Source organism: Sceloporus occidentalis, unplaced genomic scaffold (genome assembly GCF_023333645.1).
Source record: "Sceloporus occidentalis isolate IW3139 unplaced genomic scaffold, rSceOcc1.0.p SCAF_9, whole genome shotgun sequence".
NCBI classification, from domain to species: Eukaryota; Metazoa; Chordata; class Lepidosauria; order Squamata; family Phrynosomatidae; genus Sceloporus; species Sceloporus occidentalis.
The window spans coordinates 12,534,626-12,559,907 of NW_028316989.1; the positions used below are offsets into that span (position 1 = coordinate 12,534,626).

The window sequence follows — 25,282 nt, forward strand, 5'->3', positions numbered from 1 at the left end:
CTATGCCTGGAAGGAAAAGGATCTTAATGGCAAAGTGAGAATAACATGTTAAAGCTCAGCCTGTTCTGAGCTGTAACATTCGTTCTTCAAGAGGCATTCAAAGTGGGTCCCACTTTGGGAGAAAGACAGGATAAAAATAAAATAAAATAAAAAATTCACTCACCAAGGGCAAGCTGAGCTGGCGATGCCAACCAGTTATTCCTTCTGATATCTATGTTGCAGGAGAGAGTAATTAGTTGGCATTACTAGCCAACTAGCTTGTTTGCTTTCCCTTGAAGAAAGTTATGGAGCAACTTACTCAGTTGTATGATTCCAAGAACATGGGACCAAGGGTATTTATGCTATCATATTGTGCACTAATTCTGGAATGTGAAGAGTTGAACTCCGAGACTGTATCAAAAAGTAAACAAAATGATAATTCACAGAAGCCATACACTGGGAATGGTAACAGAGATATGCCTCAAGGCCCACTCCCTGAAAAGTGTGGCAACCCTGAACTATTCTAAGTGGTTGGAGGAGCTGCTTTCTGAAGGCACTCATTGTATTTGGCTCAGAGAAGCAAGAGAAGAAAGCTCCATGTGTGTGCCAGAGAGTGCCTTCCTCTGGAGTGGTGAAGATTAATTCACTCCTCAGCTGCTCCTAAGAGGAGATGATAATGACATATAATTTTACATCTGTTACTCTTGACATAATGGCCATAGAAAAATGTCAAGGAAGGAAAAGGAAAGAGTATATTTGAAACCTGGTCAGCTTTCTTTTTCTTATGACATCCACATGGGCTATCTGCCTATTTGGGTTGTATAGAATCATAGAATCATAGAGTTGGAAGAGACCACAAGGGCCATCCAGTCCAACCCACCACACTCCGGGGGAGTTTGTTCCACTGTCGAACAGCCCTGACTGTCAGGAAGTTCCTCCTAATGTTGAGGTGGAATCTCTTTTCCTGCAGTTTGCATCATTGTTCTGCATTCTAGTCTCTGGAGCAGCAGAAAACAAGTCAGCTCCCTCCTCAATATGACATCCCTTCAAATATTTAAACAAGGCTATTATATCACCTCTTCACCTTCTCTTCTTCAGGCTAAACATACCCAGCTCCCTAAAGCATTCCTCATAGGGCATGGTTTCCAGACCCTTCACCATTTTAGTTGTCCTCCTTTGGACACACTCCAGTTTCTCCATATCCTTTTTTAATTGTGGTGCCCACAATTGTGTATCATCAGAACCTGGTTAGGAAACAAAGAGGTAGTGAAGCTACAGAGAGTAAATGTGGTGCAGTGATCCGAGTGTTGGACTAGGACTTTGGAAGACCAGGGTTCAAATCCCTGCTTGGCCTCCCTCTCATGGCCTCAAAGAAAGGCAATGGCAAACTCTAGCTGTACAAATCCTGACAAGAAAACCTAGTGATAGATTCCCTTTAGGGTCACCACAGGTAAGAAACAACAACCTGAAGGCAGGCAAAGCTACATACACTAACTTGGAGCCGCGGTGCATGTATCCTTTCCTATCATGTATCTGGATGTCCATACATAATGTTCCAGCCACCAAGGCCCCTGAGGTGATATGCAACAGTTAAAAACATTTGAAGTAATACAGAAATAAAAACTGGTAAAACAAATTAAAACACTATGTTAAAAATAATATCAAAATAGTTAAAATATTTTTTAAATAATAAAAAAAGCAGACAGAGCAGTTTCAAACACAGGCCACATGGAACAAAACCATTTTTCCTGCCTTCTGGAAAGTCAAAATAGATGGAGTCAACGGCAAGGGCTTTTACACTAGGCTAGCCGTGCGAGGTGTTGGGACATGAGATCTTCCACTGGAGATCTCAAATTTTGGGCAGCCTTCTGCAATATAGCACCCAGATGTTATTTCAGAGTCCTTCTGTAAAGTAGCAAGCCTATCAATCCTAAGGAATTTGTTTATATGGGGAGACTGTCCCTGTCTAGAAACAGAATAAAGACAATTGGCCCGAGTATTTCTGCAGGCTTTTTACAAGGCATCGTTTTTCTAATATTCGCCGAGACACCAAATAGTCACTCTTTCCCACTCTATTAATCATCTTTATTTTATTATATTTTAAAAGATAGGGCAGCCTTGACCAGAGGTATGGTAAGCACTGCCCACACTCTTCAGAACATTGGAAGAAGTCTTTAAAAATCACTGCTGCACATACTTCATGGCAGTGTTGAGGATTGCCATCCCGTTCAGCTCCCGCAACCGACTGGTATGCCTGTAAACATAAAAAAGAGCAATGTGAAGCAAGGGGTAATTGCTAGGGCAAGGGATGGATTTGTGCATTGCTCACTTGGCAAAGAGATGAGATGCAGGTTCGTAAGAAACCTGTATCTGGTAGCCAATAGACTGCCTAACAAACAAAACAGAAGAGCTATTATTTGCTTTGCTCAAAGAAAGATTAAAAACCACTGTAGGCATAGAGCAGGGGATGGGGGGGTTGACAGGGTCGGGAGTTTCATCGTATTCAAGAAACCCAAGGAGAAGAGTTTCCATCTCCCCTGGCAACTGATCACAATATCCCACAAAAGCCTACTTCAGTGCTCTTGAAAACTAGTGCGACTGCTGTGCATCGTAATGCCACTTTTGTTGCAGATTACTGTGTAGCTTTCCTCTTGCATAAACCACACTCACATATCTAAACAGCTCCCCCGTCCCAAACTTTTCTAAAACAAAAAAACAAACGGAATCAGAAACGGGAACTGGGCCCCTCTACCTTGCTGGGTGGCTATGATCAGAACAAATTCAAGCAGAATGCACCATCCATGTTAAGAAGGCTAAGTCTTAGAGGGGAGATGCCAAATGGCTTTAGGTCCAACATGGATGGTTTCCATTTATTTTTATATGTGATTCCAGGCACAGTGGCTGGATCATCTTTGTGCAAGGCTGATTTCCTGAGGGAAGCCTCTTTACAGGAAAGACAGAGATCCAAGGAGTCTGATAAAGGGGGGAAAGGGCATCCCTTTGGACCTCCATGGCTTCCTCACACAGACCAGACCATAGCTGGTCCCGAAGGTCAGTTTGATCACAGGTGCACAGCTTTACAGCCCAAGTCCTATGAAGGTTTCCTTAATTTTACTGGGCCCAACAGAACTTGCTTTCAAAGCCACTCTACCAAACATGCCCTTGGGTGGGTTTGTCAAGAGCAGGATTGCCTCTGGTGTTTTGTCACTTGCAGGAAAAAAGAGAAGAACATGGCCATTTGCCTTCAGTGTACTAGCCGACTCTCGGCAAAGACTTGGGAGTTTTGTCAGTAAAGGTGCATCTGGATGAAGATAGAGGGTGAAATCTTCCAGGACATGACCCATCCAGAAAATGCACCCTCCAGGTATAAAAGACAAGTGAAGTGTACTCATGACTGAGCACTTCCTTGTTTACCCAGCATTTCCAAAGGAACTCCAGGATGTGATGAACTACAATCTCATCAGTTGCCTGAAAGGGGTCAGAATATTAAACCCCTGCCTCTTCCCCAACCCACAAACATCATTCACCACACAACAGTTCCCTTCATCAGCTCAGCCACCCTTAAGCATTCAACCAGCAGGACTGTGTACCATCCTTGCCAGGATACCTGCCTGGCATCCGCTGTGCAGAGCTTCCCTAAAGCAATGGCGGCATTCTCCTGCACTGAAGTCTTCTGGGCATCCCCCCCAGTGACTTTCAAGAGGATTTTCACGACATTTGTGTCTAGCATATTTGTGGCTGTTCCAGGAACCTCGAGGCATTTCCCGAGGCAAAAGGCAGCGTTTCCCGCCACCACTTCATTCTGTGAGCGCAGGAGTTTCAGCAATGTGGTACATTCTGTAAGACAAAGAGAAGAAAGATGAGGGGCAAAAGCATTGTTGTAGCCAACATCAGCAAAACAGTCAAAAAAAGATCCATTTCCCTCAGTGCCAAACACCTCAATGGCTGTTGGGAAAGGTATGACAGAAAGATCACTTTGGTCCTGCAGATGTAGAGCCCAGAAAAAAAAAATGCAGATTAAACTGGCAGTAGGAAAGCAGTGACATCCATCTCTTCATAGCTGTTCTTTCCTGATGTTCAACCATCATCTAGAGCATGGTTGATCTGAAAAACTTTGGGTCCCCAAATGTCCTGGGCTATGTCCTGTTGCAGGGGGAAATGACATCTCTTGGATTTAAAATGGGAAGCCATAAATGTGGCAAAATTGTCCCACACTCTCTGGAGGGTGTTCAGGGGCATACTGGGATGCAATAAGTATAGGTGGAGGGACATGAACCTTGTGAGTTGAACTTTCTCTATCCCTTACTTAAAGGAACCTTTTTGCAAACCAACCTAGAGGGCTGGGTTTTTTTTTAAGGAACCTATTGCCAGGGCTATTGAGTGCTGTGCAGAAACTGATTCACAGCAGCAAAGAAGGAATCTAAGCTACATGGATTTATAGCTTGGAGGGAAGGAAGTCTTATTTCAGAGCACCTGATTATGTGACAGAAGACTTAGATAAATCCAAGGGAATTTAACCTCCTTGAGGATCATCTTCATCCACATTCTAAAATTGTTGCTTTAATGGTGAAAAAACTACTATACCTACCCATTGCAAAAGATGCACTCTTCCCCTACAAATGGTTCCCCATTTTGACCCTTGTGGTGTGAAACAAAGACAAGGGGAGATACTTGCATTTGTCATATACAGATCCTTCCCAAACCTAAGGTTCTTGAGAAGGCAGATAAATTTATTTTCTCCTTTGCCTGAATGTTTCCCTTCCAACATGGAGCTTGTCCTGTGCATGGACTACTTTCTTGAGGAAAAACAGGCACAGCAGTACATACTTCAGTGGGCATTAGCAATGCTTTGGAGCCATGGTAAGCCAACACAAAGTGGAAACAGTTCTGTAAATCTACCTGAATTCTCCAAGGCTTGAGACACAATTTACCACTCCTGTTTCATCCAGCAAACAGATAAGGATACTCCTTGTGGAGCTTAACTGAAAGAAACTGGCACTTACTTTTATCTAACTTTACAACCTGCTCCTGAGCCTGTCGGCCGCTTCTGACGCAAGCGGCAAGGGTCTTCAAGGCATAGCCAGATATGGTCTCTCCGCCAGCCTAGAGTGATCAGAAACAGATGCAGATAAAGAACAAACAACTCTAAACTAGTGCAGGTATGTTTCCTGGGACTCTGAGATCCAGAGAAAAGGCCACAGTTCCTGGGGATGCAACACTTGTTATAAGTGTTATACTTCTCCCTCCTGCTTTAAATATACTCCTAACTGTGCCCAGGTAAAACCTGATAACAGAATTGCAGCACTACAACAATCTGTGATGTTTAGCAGGGACACAGGCACCCCTAGAATAAACCTGTCATTCTAATGACACTTTTTCAGGGATATTTTTGTACTTCAATTTCTGATAAGGGAATACATCTATCAAAGGGCTGATTTTTCTGTACACTGGATAGGAAAAGGGACTTTTGGCGTTCATGAATACTCTGACCATTTTCAGCTGTTAATCAAAACAGCTACTGCCTCAAAGTGATCCAATTCCCTGGAAATTCATTTCATGCTCCTGAAAAATTTAAGAATTTCAGGCTTTTCATTAACCATGAAGACTGTTATGCCATATAGCAAAATGCAATGACATGCTGCATTTCTGTATGGACTGGGGGTCCCCCATTGCTGTGCCAGAGGGCAGCCAAGTCCTCAGCTCACTAAGAAAGGCTTAGGTTGCCAAAATCTCTAGCTAAAAGGATCTCAGGTAGCTGGCAACTTTGGAAAGTCACTACCAATCAGGTTTGTCAATACTGAGTTACTTCTAGAGGGGCAGCCTTAATCGTCTGTTAAAACAAAAAACGGCAAAGAATTCTTGGCTGGATGGATACTCTGACAGTATAATTTAGCTTAAAAGGTGACCATTTCCAGAAAAGAAGAAATAAGGAGCATCCATCATAAGCAATCCTGGTTCATGTATAATCAAACAAGGCAAAGTGTGCATTTGGCACCGAAATCTGTTTGTATCTGATTTGGTGTGAGGCAGATTAATATATGTTCATGCATTGTACAGAGAGCTTTCAAGGGCATTGCAAACAACAATCCCAGGGCGGGTGCAACAGAAAAATGAAATTGGCAAATTACCTTCAGAAGTCTGATCATTTTCTTCACCACATCTTGCTTCATTGCCTCCTCCAGCGCCAATCGACTTGCAGGGACGATATGACTTAGAAGCCCAACTGCTCGCTTTATGAAAAGAAAATAGATTTGGGTATGTGTTTGGGGGGGGGGGGGTTGAAGCTGTTGACTCTTCTTTCAAACCAAATTATTCAGTTTGTTGACATTTGGTCCTTGACTTGAACTGTCCAAGACCTTTGCTTTTATACATTGCTGGCCACAGGTTGGATAGTATATAAAATCGCAAGCAAATGGATAGCACTAATGATCCAGAAAGGGAACTCATTATGGCTGTACAACAGTTACTTTTCTTTGCTTCCAGTATTAATCGGAGACAGAACACAATCTGACCTCTAGTGACTAAACTCATAAGATGGGACCTCCTAAATCTACTCATTGTGTATTTAGACATCATCTTCCCATGCAGGTGATACCCCCCCCCCTCCCAGGCTAAAAGAAACGAGAAAGATGACTGCAAACTCTGAAATTTTTTATTATAAATACTGTGCACATCTATAAATAATACAAGTTGATTCTCCCTTATCCAAAAACCTTGATACCAGAAATGCTTTGGATTTCAGATTTTTTTGGATTTTGGAATACCCGTATTTGCATAAACCTACATAATGGAGATGGGATCCAAGTCTAAATGCAACATTCATTTATGTTTCATATACATCATAATCTTCATTTTAAGTAGGTAGCACTTACTGTCACAATTCTTTCATCCTTGCTATTGAGGAGGGACATGCATATCCTAGTTATTTCTTCAGCAAGTTCCTGAAACAAGAGCTAGGATCAGAACGCCAGCCCACTTGGGTATGGCAGTGTTCTTAGTCACAAAACAACAAAACTATACTTAGGTTGGATAAATCTTGGTTTAAATTACTGCTCATCCACAAAGCTCACTGGGTGATTATGAATCAGTCAGTCGCTAGTTTGCAGTGTAACTAACCCCATATGGTTTGTGGCAAGGACTAAAGGAATGGTACATTAAATATCACACCAAGCAACCTGAAGGATGAAATAACCATACATTCTGCTCTGTTTACCACCCTTCTTCCTGTTTGGGATTATAAAATCGCACAGCAGTGGGGAGATTCACAAGGAGTATTAAAATGCAGATCTGTTTTTGTGAAATGGACATAGAAAGAGGGAGGCTTTCAATACTGTACCTGAATGGCTAAACTGTGCTGTAAAGAGAGATTCATCATTAAGCCAAGGACTGCATATAGACTCTCTGGGTATCTAGTGCCCTTGCTTTCCACCCAGCATTCATCCTGTAAGAGCAGAAAATATAATGGATTCTTATCTTCTATTAAAGGCTAGTTGGACCAATGGTCTGACCTACTAAATGGCAATTTAATGTATATACACAAAGTCATATCAGTGCAGCAGCTCTGGAATTGGAGAGCGTGACACTATTAAAGGTATGTCAGTTTGTTAGAAAAGGATTTATACCTCATGAAGTTTCCCTTTTAAATTAACTATCCGTTCCACATACACACATCCCAAAGTAAGGCTGTGTATTTCTCTTCATGAGGAAAGAACTTTATTTTTGGAAACAACCAACACCCAGCACAGGAACGGTTAAGCAGTCATGACAAGTTGATGTTGAAGGCCAGCCGTTCCCACCCATTCTGTACAGTAGCACAGATTTTTCTAATTTTCTCTGAGATTTTAAGGTTTGGATATGGATTATTATTAAGTGCCCCAAATAGTTTTGTATTCAGCTGTAAATCTAGAGGAACTAGGACAGCATCCACACTGCAGCAATAATCCAGACTGACACCACTTTAATTGACATGGCTCCATGCTACAGAATTGCATAGGAATTGTAGTATTGTGAGACGTTTTGCCTTCTCTGTCAGAGAACTCTGGTGCCACAACAAACTACATTTGCCAGAATTCCACAACACTGAACCATGGCAGTTAAAGTGGCATCAAACTGGATTATTTCTGCAGTGCGGATGCAGCCTAGGACAACAAAGCAGGAGGAACAAAGGTGAAAGCGGAAAAAAGATTCAGCCTAAAGTGATACAAAGTGGTCTGAGACAAAAAGAGAGCAGGCTGCTAAGGTGACCTAGCCACATGATGTCTACTCACCACAAAGTTCACACAAGCCTGCCAACATTCATAGCTTTCAGCCATCTGCAGCTGGATGACCACATCAGAGCAGAGGTCTCCCATTACAGCAATGCACTGCGCAAGGGCCAACTCATTCACTTTCTTGACTGAACTCTTTTGGAAACAAAATGAGGACAAGTTGTCTGTTGGGGCACTGGGAATGCTGGCCAATATCCACAAACATTACTCACCAGCTGCCTATAGGAAATTCCCCCAACTAAAGCTAATCCTTCTTTAACATTTTAGACCATATACATTCCTGGAGAAACTTCATGCTTCTGATAGGCAGTAGCACTGAAACATCAGGAAAAATGGGGACAGCCCAACAGCACCATATTTTTGGAATGGAAGCTAGAAGGAGATGCCTGCATCTAGCTGTGACAATGATCCCATGCCATGTCCTTGTCACTCAACTTGAGAAGTAATGGGGGAACTTTAAGCTCTGCCAAGACATGAAACACCAGCCACAAACTGCTTCCAATCGACAAGAGAAATACTACTTGTCTGCAATTTTTTTGTTGTTGTTTGTTTTCTTTTACATCATTTAGTATTTTGAAAGTAGCAAGGAACAGGTTTTGTTCAAAGAAAGAAAACAGAAAGGAATTTAGGATTCATGGTGAGTCTTCAGTTCAATGCCAAAAGCTATACAGAAGAAAATCGCTGAACTGTAAGGAACTGATTTCTATTCTTTGTTCTCAAGTAGTTATTTGCCACAGATTGAATCCCCTAGTCAAACACCTACAAAGCGGACAGCTTTGGGCAATTCAAGACAAGAAGTGGATAAAGCTAAGGCAAAACAAGGAAAAACCAGTTTCACAGCTCATTTTAGACTCAAATCATTATCACCGTTATCACAGCTGCCTTCATAATCCGTTTGACTAACCTGGGGATTCAAAACTGTCAGCAGAAAACATCTGTTGCACATTTCCTCCCTTCAAGCAAAGCCTCAGTATAGAAACAGGAGCAAAATTCAGGAAGAGAGAGATTTTCCTACCAGCAACTGTGTGAACAGTGGCAAAGCCTCCGTGGAAAGCTTGATGCGGCACTGCATTTTGAACCTGTTAAGAGAAACAAGATGGGATTTTAGGGCTTGGCTCTTGCTTCTCAACGGAGGCAAGAGGGAGGGATACATCAAACCCAACTCTTTCCAATCAGTTGCCCAAGATCTTGGGGCATTTTTCCCTGAGCTGAATGCCTTGCAAGAATTTGCAAAAAAAGGTCCATCTTAAAGACCTACATTGTCTTCTCTGACACAGGGCCAAAGACTTTCCCTATGGAGACTGCCTATAGATTTTCCATACATCTCAGTATTCAGTTAACTAATAAAACCCTAACCCAGATGAGTGTGGTAGTTATAAAACACAACTTACTTCTCCTCTACGATTAAGGTGGTCAGGAGGTTCATGGCATAGCGAGCCCTGCTATCAGATACCTTGATGAAAGACATGAAGAGCTGCAGCCACCTGGCAAAGAAGGGCAAACAAAACTTGGGTCAGAGAGAAGGCAACTATGGTCATGACAGTAAATATAGGGAGAGTATAAAGCTATGGTTCCCAAACGTTGGTCCTCTGGGTGTGTTGGACTTCAACTCCAAGAAGACCTAGCCAACATGTGCAACTGTCAGGAATTCTGGGAGCTGGAGTCCAAAACATCTGGGTGAAGTATTACATTTTCTCAGGAGCCCTACTAGCCCACTGAAACTTCCAGCTTTGCTTAGCCTTATCTGTACTGCGCTGGGCTTTCAAAACAAAATAGCATATCCCTACTGAATGGACCAATTTTCCTTTCTGGGGTTTTGTCCCACCAGTATAATTCCTTTAATGGGGAATTAAGAGACAGCCCATCATTTGTTTCTTGGCCCTCAGAGCCATCTCAATTGCAAGGTGACACACCTAGAGACTTGTCTCACCTAGCAGGTGGATGAGAACTGCTGCAGTGGTTTTGTCTCCTTCTGCACTGGGAGGTTTTAAGGCCCATGCTTGGTATTCCCTATCAACTTGAATTGGAAGAGTAGAACTTTTAACCCCAACATGTACCTTATCCATCTCCACCTCAGTTAATACTCCCCTTTTTGCAAAACGCTGCTCTATACAGCCTCACTATGGGAAAATATGGGAAAAAATTAGGTGGGTTTCCTAATAGAGATTAGTCCAAAAGCTATAGGTTGGGATTAATTCCTATTAGAAAACCCAGCTAAAGGAACCACCATAACACCAGGTAAGACTTCTTCAATGAAATGTATTGTTTTTTTACCGTTGGCTAAGCTTTCAGTACATAAGGACAAAGTAATTTGATTTTAATTATACTGGGTTGCATTTTCCCCAGAGGCAGCTTCTGTTCTTTGCTGGTGATATTTTTTGTTACTGGAAAACCTGTAGCTGGAAGGGCAGTGAGGTGGGGGTGGGGGGAGCTAGAAGGAATTATCTATCTATCCTCTAGAAATTAAGGAGAAACATATGCCGTTTTGTTTTAGCTTGCCTACAAATCAGGCATGATCACCCTGCAGTCCTTAACTTAACTGACTTGATTTCAAAGGCCCATGGCAAACCATCAGTTCATACCTCTAGCAATCATGATCTGCTTGTTCTGCAGCAGCCAGCTGGGCAGAGAGGAATGAAGAATGTCAAAAGGAAAAGAAAAGAAAAGAGCAAAGAAGCAAGGATGGTCCTAGCCACTTTCGTTTCTGGAGCTTCCTATCACTGTCTTCAATCGCATCCACTGCAGTCTGCAGCTGAAATGGCGCATCATTTTTCAAATGCTAAGCTTAATTCAGTTGCCTCCTGGCACATCGTCCTGGGAGGTATGGTCCTTAACAGGGAAAAGATTCCCAGTCCCTCCCTCTAAATGCTCTGCTGCCGCCAGAACAAGGCTGCCAGGCCCAGACAGATGTGCTGCTGCCGAGGAAGCAAAAAACAGTACTCCCTTTTCTATCTTCCCTAAAGATCCTTCAGTATGCTATCTCAGCCTGCAAGACTGGATTAACAGTTATTTTTTCTCTGCCAAGCAAGCCCTGGAGGAGTGAAACATAAGCCTTGGGGTCAAATCCAAAGGTAAGCACTTGAAGGCAACTGAATGGAGCTCAGCACTTGAAAAATGATGCACCATTTCAGCCTACACAAGCAAGAAAAAACTAGGGCAAGAAACATGTTACCTTCCCGCTACAAGACCAAGATCCCGTCGTATACTCTCGCATCCAACCACTACAGAAATGGGGATTTTCTACTCTTCCTTCACCCACTGCAGCTCTCTCTGACACCTAAAACCTACTCCAGGTGGTTTCCCATTTTTCCAGAGCAGTTCTTGGGTTGTTATTTTTTTTAAGAGTACACAGTAGGATGAAGGAAGAAATGGGGAAGAAGCAATTCTGGCAGAAGCACCCCACTCTGTTGTCATTTCATTCATACCCCACCTTTGGCTGTTGATGCAAACTTTAGAAAGACAATACTCTACTTTGTTGTGTCCAGGTGTCTGACCAGTAAGCTCCTCCCGTTCTCTGTCTCTGCATAGAGGGACAGCAGGGCCAGGCACTGTTCTTGGATTTCAGGCACCTCCGAAAGCAACAGGGTTGGAAGCTGCAAGTTCACATCAGGGTGAGTTAGAAGGAATCGCTGGTTCTCCTCTGGGGGGAAAAGCACATACACACCACAACAGTTTCAGCTGGCTACACCGGCTGCTCTGAAAATGCTTGTCAGCAAACATATCTGTGTTCCAAAAATCACTCAGCTGCCCAAATCTTGCTCTTCTTCCACTTGAGAGATCTGCCCAACAGAGTGATGAGAAAGAAAAATGTTCCATCTGCACACTTTTGTATTATTTCCCCTTTCCCCTCCCCACCATTCATGCCAGTTTGTAAAGGGCAAATCCTATATCTCATACATGCATGAGAGGCAATTTATGGCTCATTTAATGGCACCTTTCAAGCATATGTAATCTGAGATGAAGATGAAAGAAGAGTGAATTAAACCTCATTTAGGCAACTTTATGCTCACGAAGTGTTGGTTTGTGGATCAGTGCTGGCCTGCAAGTTATTTGCCGCCGCTCCACATAAGTGTCCAGAAAAAAAGGAAAAGTCACAGGCAAGGGGCACAAATATGGTGCTGATCTCTGGCACAATGTGAGGGAGACTGCTGGTCTCTCAGATCATATAACTTAAGGAGCACCATCTTATTCAATTCCCTTTCACAAATCCATCTCCCTAAGATATACCCTCCCGTTCTGATGGAATACCACAGCCATTTCACTTCTGATAAATGCCTCTGGAGAAAGACCTGCAGTACAGATGATGTGAAATGGAATGATGCTTAACCATACCAAGATAGTGTGGTGCTCCCATGCAGCTAAGGTGGAAGGTTTTCAGATCCATGTAAGATACAAAGCACAACAGCCCCCAGTAAGCTAATGCAAAATCCACCTCTGCTGGAACCTTTGCATGAAGAGAGGATTGGTTTGCTATACTGCTAGTGTTCTCAACTGAAAAGGGGGAGAACTTCTGTCTAATATTCCAAGCACATATGCCAGGCAGGCTAAAGTGAGTCAGTCTGCTCAGTCACCAGAGTAGGTTTAATATGCACAGTCTGGAGGGAAGTAGATGTGCTACCAACCCCAAGAAGATGATTCTGTATAAATCCATAGTTCTGCAGCTCATACCACCCTCCCTGTAATTGCATTTGACTTCTAATTCTTTCATGTGCAGCAAGGTCTAGGCACAATGATCACCCACACTTACTGAAAACAATACTCCTGAAAAACAGCCAAAGTCTTACTAGAAGTACATAAATAGCAATTTATGTTGATTACCGTTCCCTTTGCAAACGGCCTGCCATAAGAGAAGAATGGAAAGCGACAGCTCCACATCAGCAGGCGATTTTCTCTTGGCATGGAAGACTCTAAAACATAAATGGTTTCTTTAAAATTCAAGAAAACATCTAGCTCAGAAGCTATGTTGATGCCACTGAGCAAATAATCACGGAACAAGTGACACATGGCTTTTTATTCAGACCAAGTGGGGTTTGAACTGATGGATGCCAGCTTTTGATTTTGAATTGTGCAAGATACTTTCTTAAGCTGGATATTCAGTGGAGAAAAACAGACACTGCTCAGCTAGTCAGTGTTATTTACTCAGCTATGCTCTGTTGCAAAGTTTTCACTCCTGAGGAAGTCCATCAAAGGGCCACATTAATGAGACTGGTGGATATGTAGTAATACCTTCCCTTTTGGCAGGAAAAAAAAGCTTAAAAGAGTTGCTGAAAGCAGGGATAGTGTGTGGCTTTAGCAATCATAAGGAGAATGGAAAGTTATTAGTCCTCTCTCAAAGTCATTTGAGGTTTTCCCAGTTTTGATCATCTGCCACTTTTCCAAACAACTGTTATTTCCTTTCTGTGGGGAAACATCTAGTGATATCTGTGTGTTTTTACCAGGTAAGAAAATGTTTTTTGGGGGGAGCAGGAGGTGCAAATTAGAACAGGTAAAAAAGCGGAGGGGGGGGCATTTACAATTCTTCTGGGCATCACCTTTCTCTCATTGTCCAAGCATCTGTGCATGAAGCTTGATGATCAAAAAGAAGAGGAGGGCAATTGCACCATCTCCAGTTCTCAGATCTCCAATGCCAGGTGCAGTTTGGCCCCAAGCTGCAAAAGGCATTTAATTGGATTTTAAATCAGCCATTTTGGCAAGGCTCAAGAGAAAAAATATTCTGGGGTGCAGGGAATCTCATCTTCCAAATCCAGAGTTCTGAACAGAGTTGGAAGGGAATTAACAGCAAAGAGAAGTTCTGAATGACTCACATCTGAGTCTTGACATTTTTCCACCCCTGCCATTTTCACTGGCTCCCACAGGCAGTCTTTGTGTTCACAAAGTTACTGTTACTTTTTTGTAGCGATGGTTTCCCCTCACAAACACATTTTCCACTTATACACTCCTCGATCTCTCCCCTTGATCTGCTTTCCCCAAGAATTTATATGAAATCAGCAGTAAAGCAATACCTTTGATCTCCTCTGGGCATCAGATTTAGGGAGCTGTGAAGGCACTTAAGAACTAGTGCTTGGCTGGACTAGCAGACTTGCCAAATGGAGGCAACTAGCAGGAGGCAAGGGAAGTATCAATCCTGCAAGAAGATCCCCTCCCTTGATTCCAAAGATGAAAGAGACCCAGAAAAAGTTCTCAGCAATGCTATCAAAGGCACAGAGGGGAGTCTGACTCCACTCTTGCTATAAAGCAACTTTCCATATGCTGCCTTTGGCAAAGGCACATCGGCTGAAAGTTATCTGAGCCTTTTGGATCTGGTCGAGCGCAGAACCTTAGCTCTTTTGCATCTAAACCCTTTTTATGATGTTTCTCTAGCCTGCTCTTTCCCCCAGGCTTCAGAAATTTAAAAGGTTAAGCCTTGAACAGGAGCATAGAGGACGCACAGAGGTCAGGAAGACTTCATAAGCGGCTGCTAGACTATCAGCTGATCAGTCCATCTGAATTTCATACAAGCGATTGTGTTTCTTGCCAACAGTCTTGCTCCCGCTTTGTCCTGCAACGCCCCACTGTTTTCCTGATGGAGTCCTTACCGTCTGATGACCGCGTTGTCATTGATGATACTGAACCCATTGTTCATTCTAAATAAGGTCTGCTCAGTGCCTGTAATAAATTCAGAGATAAGCACATCAGAGACTTATTGGGAAAGGCAGGCTCGTCTTCACTCAAAACCCAGTGTTAAGAGACGAGATCGCTAGAGCCACAGGGTTTTGACAAGAAAAACAGACCGAAGCAGAACAACCTGCAAAGTATCAATAGCTTCAGAAGGGAAAATGAGAAGCAATTTGTGGCCCTTCAAAGACTAATAAGTATTATTCAAAATTTGTCATGAAAGCTTACAGCAATGTGCTAGGCTTTAAGGTGCCACTAGAGTTTTTTCTGCAACAGACTAACACAACTACCACCCACTCTAAAAACATGATCTTTGAGGCTATCATCAAGCAACAGTCCACATCACGTGTACTAAGCACCTCTCAAATCTGAGGACCCACTGTTTATATACCGTGAAGCCTGGCAATTTATCTCCTGCCGGAGTCTTCATTATAGGAGTTACTCACAATCTTGCATCACTTTGGTCAAGAGCCTAATCCCACCCGCATAGTAGAGGGCATCCTTATCAGGCATGCTGAGTTTCTCCAGCAACTGGCTCACAGACACAGCCATGCACTTTCCAGATTCAAACTCCTCTTTGGCTCTCTGCTCCTCGTGCTGTCTTTTTTCCTCCAAGTCTATTTCATTCATGCAACCTGAAAGCCCAAGTGGTAAAACAGAGAAATAAAGAGGACTGCGGAACGTATAGCAAAAGCAAAGGGAATTCAATTTAACATGGTGGTGCCTCCATAAGGGTGCTCAAGGATACGAACGCCACAGTTCAAATTCAGGAAGTCCATTTTGACTTTCAGCCAGTAACAGGTTAGCGGTATCAAAAAGGGTAAAAGATCCTCTGTTCCTTACCTTTACACAGCTTCTCTTTTTGGGGATCGATTTCTAAAATCTTCAGGTAGCATTCTCTGGACTAAAAGAACCAAGACAGGATTTTAGAGTAGGAGCAAATAAAGGGTGTGAAAAGAAAAAAAACCAACTATGCAAAGACTTGGTTTGGGCTGCATCTCCACTGCAGAATTAATGCAGTTTAACATCACTTTAACTACATGGCTCAATGCTATGGAATGCTTGGATTTGTAGTTTGGTGAGATACTTAGCCTTCTCTGTCAAAGAGCTCTGGTGCCACAACAAGCTACAAATCCCAAGATTCTGCAGGACAGCACCATGATAGTTAAAGTACTGTCAAAGTGCATTAATTCTGCAATGTGGCAGCAGCTCCAGTTGCTCTTACAGAGCACTGGATTGTTTCCATGTGATTTAAATAAAAATTCTGGCCTCCTGGCTTCCTATGTTTCCTTTAGGTCATAGCTAAGGGCCAAACAAGACCATGCTATGGTGCATTTTGAAAAGTGCAAATTGCAACAGCTGGGGGCCCTACAACTACCAGGATAAGAGATACCTGATGTTTTGGGGGAAGAATTATCCCATTACTCCCTTGCCACAGTTCTGAAAAAAACGCTCCTTTGATCGGTTTGCTTTTCATTATTTTATTTTATTTTTAGAAATGAAGCACAACAAAATAAACAGAAGTGAGCAGTGCTAACACGCATAGAATTCTTTGAAACTATCCAAGGCTGAAGGTTAGAAGTTCTAATAGAGTCTAAATGAATGGAGAGCATCCTCATTTGCACAGAAGAATAGGCACAAATGCTGAAACATTCAATACAAGTCTTACCTTGCTGTACTGCTTCTGGGCTAAGTATGCTTTCCCCATGTGGAAGAGAGCTTTGATGCATTTTTCATCACACTGTATTAAAGAGAATTGTTGAGTAAAATGTGTAGGTATCTGTTTCCCACCAGTGGCACAGCCCTACCACGATTGCTACAAATTGGTATTTGCTCCGTACTTTAGAGAACTGCCACTAACTCCCCCTTTTAAAGACAAAGTGCCCCACCGGGTCAGACCAATATTCTGCATTCTTACCAAGAACCTATTGTTCCCCTGAAGATGTGTTGCAAACAACCACCCAAGATATCAAAGACAAATCACCTCCAGATTTTAGGAAACTGCATTCCTGCCCAGGTGTGGGCAAACCAGGTGTTGGATTAGGATTCCAAGAGCCCTTAAAATATGGTTGGACTCCAACTCCCATGAGTATTAGGCCTTGTCTGTACAAGTTGAAGGGCCTTGTTCCCTCCTGTTCTGACATCATCCCATTTGGACAAGGCATGGTTCGAAACCTGGGCTACTCCTGGAGTATCCCGACCAGTGCCTACAAGGCCCTAGTATAGCCAGGGAATTGCAGTCCAACAACACCTAGAGGGTTACATTCTGCCAGCCCTCACTCTCTTCATTTGAAAATGCATCAGGATGGCTGAAATCCAAGTGCTATTGGCAGTAATAGTCTAGCGCTACACTTTCCCCAAAGTTTGATGGCCCCACCAGTAATAAAATGGTGAACTTGTACAGCAGCTTTGGAATTAGAAGGCGGTGATGCTTCTCTTAGAGTTACAAGAAGTGAAGTCAATACAGATTGCTCTGTTCTCTACGTATGTCTCTTCTCAGGACATCTAAAGCACCACTCAGCCACCCAGGTGAAATTATACTGAAATGAGGCCATTGTTTATGCTGGCAGGTTCCCATTAGACCTCTGGAAAGGCTGTAGTTTTACGGCATTGTAACTGGCCCACCGTCTAGCGTGGCCACCTAAATCAATGGCACTTATGGCATGACAAGTGACAGGGAAACAATCTTTCAGAAAGCTTTCAAGACTTCTGCTCCTAAGCAAACATCACTCTTTCTGCTCATCTCAGAGCAAAATGACTGGCATCGCACCATCTATCCTGGAAGCCCAAAAGAGCTCTTGGCTGCAAATGATAATGGGAGGACAGGTCAACAAAACATTTCACTCACTGTCAGATGACAAGTTGGGCAATGCAAAGTGCTGCTAATGACTTTGGGAAGTGCTTAGCCCAAGAGTCCACAATGCCCAAACTAGTATAGCCTGGAAGGGTATGTGTGTATATGTGTAAAATCCTAGTGTCGGAACTTGGAAACAGTGAAGATATCTCTGGGGAAAAGAATAAAAAGGAAGGAGACACAATATTGTGGGCCTCTCATTCATGGGACACCACAAGTCAAAGCCAGCTGGATGGCAATTAACAACAATAGAGACACGAAGCTGGGGAATGGCACCGCCAGATAAAATGCAAAGTTTTGAAACAACTGTTGCCTAGCCAAAACCACACAACAGCCTATGATATAGAGGGGAAAGTGCTTTAATCGTGGGTTAGTAAGACCCTTCACTTCACATTGAGCAAAAGGAGAAAACAATGAGGCAGCCTCTCTTGTAAGAACTGGAAACAATGGAAAATAGTCCCCTGTCTTCTCAGCTTTGGGGAGAGAAAATTCAAAAAATCATCTCTTTCTCCTTTGTTTTCCCTACAGCTGGCCTGAAGGAATCCAGTTTCACCAAATGGGTGGTGGACTAGAATGCTAAAGTGAGAATCTATGTGTGGCTATAGGCTATCAGTATTTGTGAAGTTCAAACAAACAAAACAGCTAACAGGGAAAGTCATCTTTCTTTCCCAGCTACATAACACTGAGAAAAAGACTCTTCCTTTCAGACCTTCTCTTCCAGCTCTGTGAAAGTGGAACCCCAATATGAAAGACTGGAGGAACCAATGATCTCTGAGAAGCCAAGACAGGAGTTTTCCAGTCAATTCCGGATAATCCAACATGAGCGTAGTGGTCTGAGTCTTGGATTAGGATTCCAAGAGACCAGGTTCGAATCCCTGCTCGGCCATGTAAACCCACTGGGCAAGTCACATTTCAATTAACCACAGAGGAAGGCAATAGCAAATGCCCTTTGAAGATATCTTGCCAAGAAAACGGGGTTGCCATAAGTTGGAGTCAATGTGGAGACACATAACAAGCACCACTAGGAACATAAGATGCTACCTTGGGAATCCTCAGTGGAGTGAATATCTAACCACATGTGGAAGTATGCCTTTATTGGATGAAATTCTAATGACTTCTTCTTTCGAAACAAACAATCAATTGCCGTAAGAACATGAGTATTCTGATACATCTGAGCAGACACCATTAAGGTTTTTCAAAAATGCACTGCTTTAATGGAAATTGGGATTTTAAAAATCACTTAGAATGCAACATTGATTCAGCGCATTTCTCATTCTGGGTGTCAAGTGAATGCCGCATAGGTTGAGCAAACTGAACTAGAATATTAAGTTTAGGTGTTGACACAGATCTCAGGAGGTGCTGCAAAGTAATTAATTTATCATTAATTACATCCATCTTTAATTAAATATTTGAATTCAAAGAACTGAGAAGCTGTGAGATTAGTTCCATGGTGTATTAGCAAAAATGTTAATCTTTCTTCCCCACAGTACCTATCATTTCTGTTATGTTTTTAATCAAAAGACAGAAATTATGTCAAGGAAGACATTTCAATATCTCTAGAAAATGCATTTAATTTTAATACATTACTCACAACTGGTTGGACACCTTTAATTTGCAAAGCACTTTAGGTGGCAATCCTAAACACACTTATCAGGGAGTATGCCACACTGAACCAAGTGGGACTTGTTTCTGAGTAAACATGGATAGGAATGCCCTTGAACCTGAAACATATTTGGACACTACAAGATGTTCATTTCATAAAATAGGGATGAAAGAGTGTAAGTGACTTGCTATGAGTCCATATCAGAGGCTGTACTTGTAGGGAAATCATTCCAGATTCAAATGCCTGCCATTAACCACATGGACCATTTTGCCATCTGTCATGTCATAAAAAGGAAGGGAGATGTGCAAAGGCAGTGAAGCAGAGAAGTCTGGAAAAGCAAAAGATCTTCCCTTTGAACCTCTGGAATACCTCAAAAGCATCCTTGTCATGAAGGGCTCCTTACTCTCTCACTTTTGACAGAAATGTAGGAAGCTCTTACCCTTAAAGCCCAGTCACAATCACTGATGGCGTTGTCATACTTCTGCAACTTGATGTAAGCCTGAAATGAAATGGGACAGCACAGATATCTAAGCTTAAGCTGTGATGATAATGAAAAAGCAAGGCATTTCTGTGCAGCTTTCCTTGCTCAAAGCATCCAACTGATCTCAACTCCAATTAATTAAAAGCATTAAGCCTCGACCTTCAGGAAAGGCCATGGACATTGGCTTGGGTGAAGCCTTTGACAACTGCTCCTCACTGACATCAGATGATGGTGGCTACACCCGTTGGAGACCACCACAGTTTTGCACTGAAAAGAAAATGGATACTGGGAGGCCCAGGCTGACCTGTGCTCTGTTGGTATACAGCATGGACATGTCCTTCTGCATCTTTAGACCTTCTGTGTACCTCTTGATGGCCACTTCATAGTCTCCTTTGCTGAAAGCATCATTCCCTTTTACTTTGAGTGCTGCAGAGATTATAATAGCAGAGCAGAGGCTGAAGAGACATACACTGATTCCCAATATTCCGCTATAATTAGGGCAGAGAGTCTATCATAATCTGTTCACCTATTAGTTAGAGACTGACATTAGTAGATCTTGACATTAGATACCGATATTAAATCCCAGTATGTCTGTTTTTTATTTTCTCCCACCCTCACTGCCCAATCCTTACCATTTGCTAAGGCTTCATTTTCTTTCCTTTTCCTTGCTCGCTCTTCAGCATCTTTTTCTAAAGCAGCCATGAAGCTATCTAAAAGTCAAGAGATGGAAGTTCAATCAAAAGAAAAGAGTTTGATTGTTCTCTTTTTTTTTCCTTTTTAAATCAAATTGAACAGCAAAGACTATTCTGAGATGTGAAATGGAAATCTAAAGGGGGCTATTTCATTAATGTGGCGCCAAATCAGAACAGGGATAATACGCTTCCATTTACTCATAGCACTGATGGTGAACTTAATCACTTACTTTGAACAAAGTTACATTTCCAAGGGACTGGAGCTTTCTAATTTCTGGACAATGGAGTGATTAGAATATGCTGACTTGCATTTTCCAGTACAATGAAAATGTGAGTTAATTGGGGTGGCTATGAAGACGATGCAATCCATTTCTGATTTTGGAATGGAAAAGAAAAGAATGGCTCCAATGGTATAAGATGTCGCTGAACTAAAAGAGATAAATTTTGCTTCAGTCTGTTATCTAAATACAGGAGGCTCAGAAACGTGGAGCTAAAGAAGGCCTATCAAGAAGATCCTAAGACCAAACCAGCATCCTCTAACTTCATCCCATGAAGATGGGCATAGGGCTTTGATTTGCCACCACCACAAAGCTCCTTCCTTACAAGAGGTGTTAATGTAGAAACAATATCTCCTCCTTTCATTTCGAGCTTCTCTTACCTAACAAATGAAAACAGCAGGGGAAACTGGGATCTTGCTTCCTGGGACTGTATATGGACAGAAATGTACAAGCAACAGCTGGAAAAAACTGTGCTCAGGGTTGTTTACAACTCATATAGATACCATTTCTTCAACCTCTGTACCACATAGATTCGTGTGACTCTGGTTGAAAGAACACCTGAAAGATCTATCCAGCCTCTTACCTGGATCCATACTTTCCTTGTGATCTGGAAAATCCTAAAAGAGGGAGGCAGGGGTAGGGTGGGAGTCAAAGCAAGAAGTTAATTGGAAGTTCTGGAAAAAAAAAGGTGTCATGTAACATCCAGTTCAACTTTGTTTTTTGAAGGAACCTGGGCTATTGGGGGGGGGGGGGGGGAGCCACGAGAAAAATGCATCAGACTCATTTTTCAAAACCACTTAAAACATGTCTCCATAATAACCTAAACCTCAAAAAGATGAATGGTGTTTCCAAAGCTGTCAAAATTAATTCAGTCAATAGCTTTAAAAAGCCGCAGAAAGAAAGGAAAAAAACAAACAAAAATAATAATGCAGGGCTTAGGATCCAAAAATCAATTTTGGCAAAAGGATTCTGGAATACACTTCAACTGGGCAAATTGTAACCGTGGGTTGACACTTTGGGCAGGAATAATGGCAGGCTGCTGTACATTTCACAATTAAATCCCTTCTAAGAAAAAACAAAACAAAAACAAAACACCAAACCTCCCATCTTTGGGGATAAAAATATTTAGGGAAGCCAGCACTCTGCAGATGTACTGGACTACAAGTTCTCCTGGGGAAGGTGGGAGCTGTACGTCAACACATCTGGTAGGGCAGCAGTTAGAGAAGGCTGGCTTTTGAGGTGGAGGTCCATCCATGAAGAACAGATCAGTTCAAATTCCCTAAAAATGACCACTGGAAACTCCCTGAGAATTTTCTGGAATCAACAGACATTGACCAACTTAACAGTTCCCAGTCCTGAACATGGAAGCAGTTGCTGCCCATCTAAGCTTTGCCTGGCCATGGCAATGGGGTCACCATAAACAATTCCCAGATCCCAGCCTCTAATCCCATAGACCAGATTCAGAGTGTGTAAGGCATAGAGAAACATTTTTCAGCCCAAAAGATCTAAGGGGATCGTGACTGCTGTCCATTTGGGGTGGACGATACTGAAATGTTCAAAACCACATTTTCTAGCTCAGGGCAGGCAGGCTGGTTGGTATATCTAAAGATCTTCAGTTGGTCTCTCATATCCATCTCCACATATAACTATGTAGGAGGAGTACTTGGCCAAACAAGCCTCCCACAGATGGAGATGGAACAGATCAGGTATAGGATTTTATTATTAACATTTGATCGATTCTGTTTCCAAAAAGGACTCCAGGTATCTTACAATTAATGTATTCCAAAGTTTTATTAAGTGATGGGAACAATATATGTTTTCAACCCCTCTTCTCAAATCACACCTTCCAAATACCAACGTCTAAACAAGCTTTAAAAAGGAGGGAGCGAGTTAAACCAATCCTTTGTTCCTAGTGTTCTAATTTTCTACTTATGCTTTCCCTTTCTTCTCTTTTTAAACAATGAGAGAGAAATAAATATTGCACCCTATGCCCGCAGTCCAAAATGATATAATTCAGTGCTTCTCAACTTTCGGTGCTGCAGATCATTTTGGACAGAAGCCCCAGTCAAGATGGCAAACAGATTTGGGACATTAATATCTAAAACATCTGGAAAAACCAAAGATTGAGAACCACTGGAGTCCTGGTGAGATTCTACCACCCAAATGTGGTGACAATGACTGTCAGCTGTGAACCTGGAAAGGATTGGAAAAGGCTAAACTGTTTGCAAACAATAATACGACTGATCGAGGACAAAGCAAAATAGGATAGCACTCCAACAGGAGAGAAAGGCTATGAGAATAAAATGGATCTGTCTTTTAAGTCTGAGTGAAAAAACACTGTTTTCACACAATGGTCCCACGTTTTGCAATTTTATGGAGATTGAAAGGACCCTGGAAGAACGATACAGCAATTATCGCCATGGAGCAAAACTTAAAAACGATGCTTCCATGCAGGCCAGAGAGGAGACTGACAGCAGATACAAGTGGCAGCCTGCAATTAGATGCTTTGCCAGGTTCGCTACATAATCCCTAAAAGACAGGACACCAATTTGCTCAAATCCCCCAGCAGCTTCCCAGAAAACCAGGAGGGTTTGGAGAGAAAAGTGGTAAAAAGAGGGCATTTACCGGTGTTGGTGCACTGATGACTGTCCTGTCCACCTGGGGCTTCTTTTTGTTCTCATCTTTGATCTGAGTGGACTTGAGCCTTTTCTCTGTATCTGTGATGGCTTTCTCCTGGACGGAAGGGTCTGTGGAGTTCAGGCCTTGAATCAAGTTGGCTGGAAATCATAGGAAAGATAAACAGATCACTGGAACGGAAAAGTCTTCAAGACCAAATTGGGAGTCAGCTCTTGCCCTGAGCCATGTGAGTCATGGAGCTTATTTTATGGTTCTCCATCTATCTGTCTTAGAAATGTATATCCCACAGCTTCGCCATACAGCTTTCCAAGCAGCTAACAAGCCCAGAACTAATAAGACAACAAATAAGTCAATAAACAACAAGAGCAGGAGGATAATAAAAAACATAAGAACATAAAAAGCACAGCAAGAAGATAAAAAAAGGTATTCCAATTGTAGGGTTGACGGCTGGAGAGAATAAAAGGTCTTTGCCTGGCGCATCAAGTTTGGCAGTCGGTGAGTTTGTTCAAGCAGAAAGTATGCCAGAATAAGGGAACAAAATGTCATTTCTTTGGTTGTCTCCGGACTGGTCTCAGAACATGGAGGAAACCAGAAAAGTGGTCCCAAGCAAGATTTTTGGGATATTGGCATATCTGTGAGATAGGAAGCCCTTCTTTGCAAGATATGCCTGGCCCTGAAACAAGGCTGCTTTGGAAAGAGTTTGGTATTAGGAAAAGGGGCCTAGGTGAATCCCACATTCGAAGGCTAAACTTTAGCATGGCTAAAGAACTAGGCATCCTATCCTCTTGGACCTTCCATTCTTCTTTGTGCATCCAGTGGCCGAAACACAGCCGGATGCTACTCCTTTCCTACTCCTTATGGCTCTAAATATATATTTAAAATTGCAATAACAAAAAAGAGGTGAGAAAGATGTCAGTACTAACAACATTAAAATATATATATATTTAAAAGCCCCATATGCTTCCAAAGCAGATTTGGTATCTTTAACAACAAACTTTCAAGGACTTAAGAGTCAGGAGTAACTCATCCATCAACTGTGGTTTGGCAGCCAACAGGCTCAAGAGAATGAGATGGAAATCATATTCACTGCATAGGTCTCAAATATGCAAGCCAGTTGCTGCCCACTTGCTCAGTGTGTGTGTGTGTGTGTGTGTGTGTGTGTGTGTGTGTGTGTGAACTGCAATGTCAGACAAACTGCCCGGCTCAGATCTAATCTGGGGGCTTTACCAGAATTTGGAAGGATGAACATCAGCCCCCAAACATCCCAGAGGATAGAAAAGGGAAGAAATGTTTCTTTTCCCTCTAAGGCAGTGCAACTAGACTTATGGTACATTTAATTTCAAACTCAGCAATCTAGCTCTGTGAAACAGATTTGCTGCTTTGGATCCCTTCTCTCCCCGTCGTTCTGGCTTTGTTGTGCTGGTGTTCGTAGGAAAATGGCTGACCCAAGCAATAATTGAGAGTTCTCCAAGGAGTGAATTAGAAAGTCAATTTAAACCAACAATGGATGTGAGGGAGGTGGAAGGAAATGACTTCAATGCTGTTGAAAGAGCCATGCCTGAACAAGCAGCAACAAACTGCTCATCATCTCTCCTTATGACCTATTCAACCCCTCTCTCTACTATACCTTGCAGGCCAAACAGACAGCAGAGGAACTCAAACCTAGCAAGTTGCTAGCAAGTGCTGTATAACACAGAGATGGCCTGCAATTGCTCCTCTTCTTTTGTCCTTCTCCCATGAGCTGCCATCGATTTCACTACACATCTAACACCCAGATCCCAAAACACCATTTGTGCAAATAGCAATTGCAAATAGCATTTACTGTATATACTCGACT

General features: G+C 42.4%; 1 protein-coding gene across 2 annotated transcripts in view; it reads right to left on the minus strand.

The window, feature by feature from the left end:
- Positions 1–2,055: 2,055 nt before the first annotated feature.
- Positions 2,056–25,282, minus strand: part of LOC149306922 (tetratricopeptide repeat protein 12-like) — a 28,011-nt gene continuing 4,784 nt past the window's right edge. Inside the window, exons 3-22 of one of the 2 annotated variants that reach the window (XM_089537995.1) lie at positions 23,434–23,585; positions 21,392–21,425; positions 20,471–20,548; positions 20,143–20,264; positions 19,797–19,856; positions 16,570–16,641; positions 15,744–15,804; positions 15,347–15,535; positions 14,822–14,891; positions 13,065–13,153; positions 11,718–11,886; positions 9,638–9,730; positions 9,262–9,325; positions 8,247–8,381; positions 7,316–7,420; positions 6,852–6,920; positions 6,108–6,209; positions 4,983–5,082; positions 3,591–3,816; positions 2,056–2,233 (exon numbers count right to left, since the gene is read on the minus strand). In XM_089537995.1, the coding sequence (XP_089394121.1) occupies positions 2,161–2,233; positions 3,591–3,816; positions 4,983–5,082; positions 6,108–6,209; positions 6,852–6,920; positions 7,316–7,420; positions 8,247–8,381; positions 9,262–9,325; positions 9,638–9,730; positions 11,718–11,886; positions 13,065–13,153; positions 14,822–14,891; positions 15,347–15,535; positions 15,744–15,804; positions 16,570–16,641; positions 19,797–19,856; positions 20,143–20,264; positions 20,471–20,548; positions 21,392–21,425; positions 23,434–23,585 (2,063 nt within the window). In that variant the 3' untranslated portion in view covers positions 2,056–2,160. The remainder of the gene's footprint in view (positions 2,234–3,590; positions 3,817–4,982; positions 5,083–6,107; positions 6,210–6,851; positions 6,921–7,315; positions 7,421–8,246; positions 8,382–9,261; positions 9,326–9,637; positions 9,731–11,717; positions 11,887–13,064; positions 13,154–14,821; positions 14,892–15,346; positions 15,536–15,743; positions 15,805–16,569; positions 16,642–19,796; positions 19,857–20,142; positions 20,265–20,470; positions 20,549–21,391; positions 21,426–23,433; positions 23,586–25,282) is intronic. The other variant, XM_089537996.1, reaches the window with a different exon arrangement.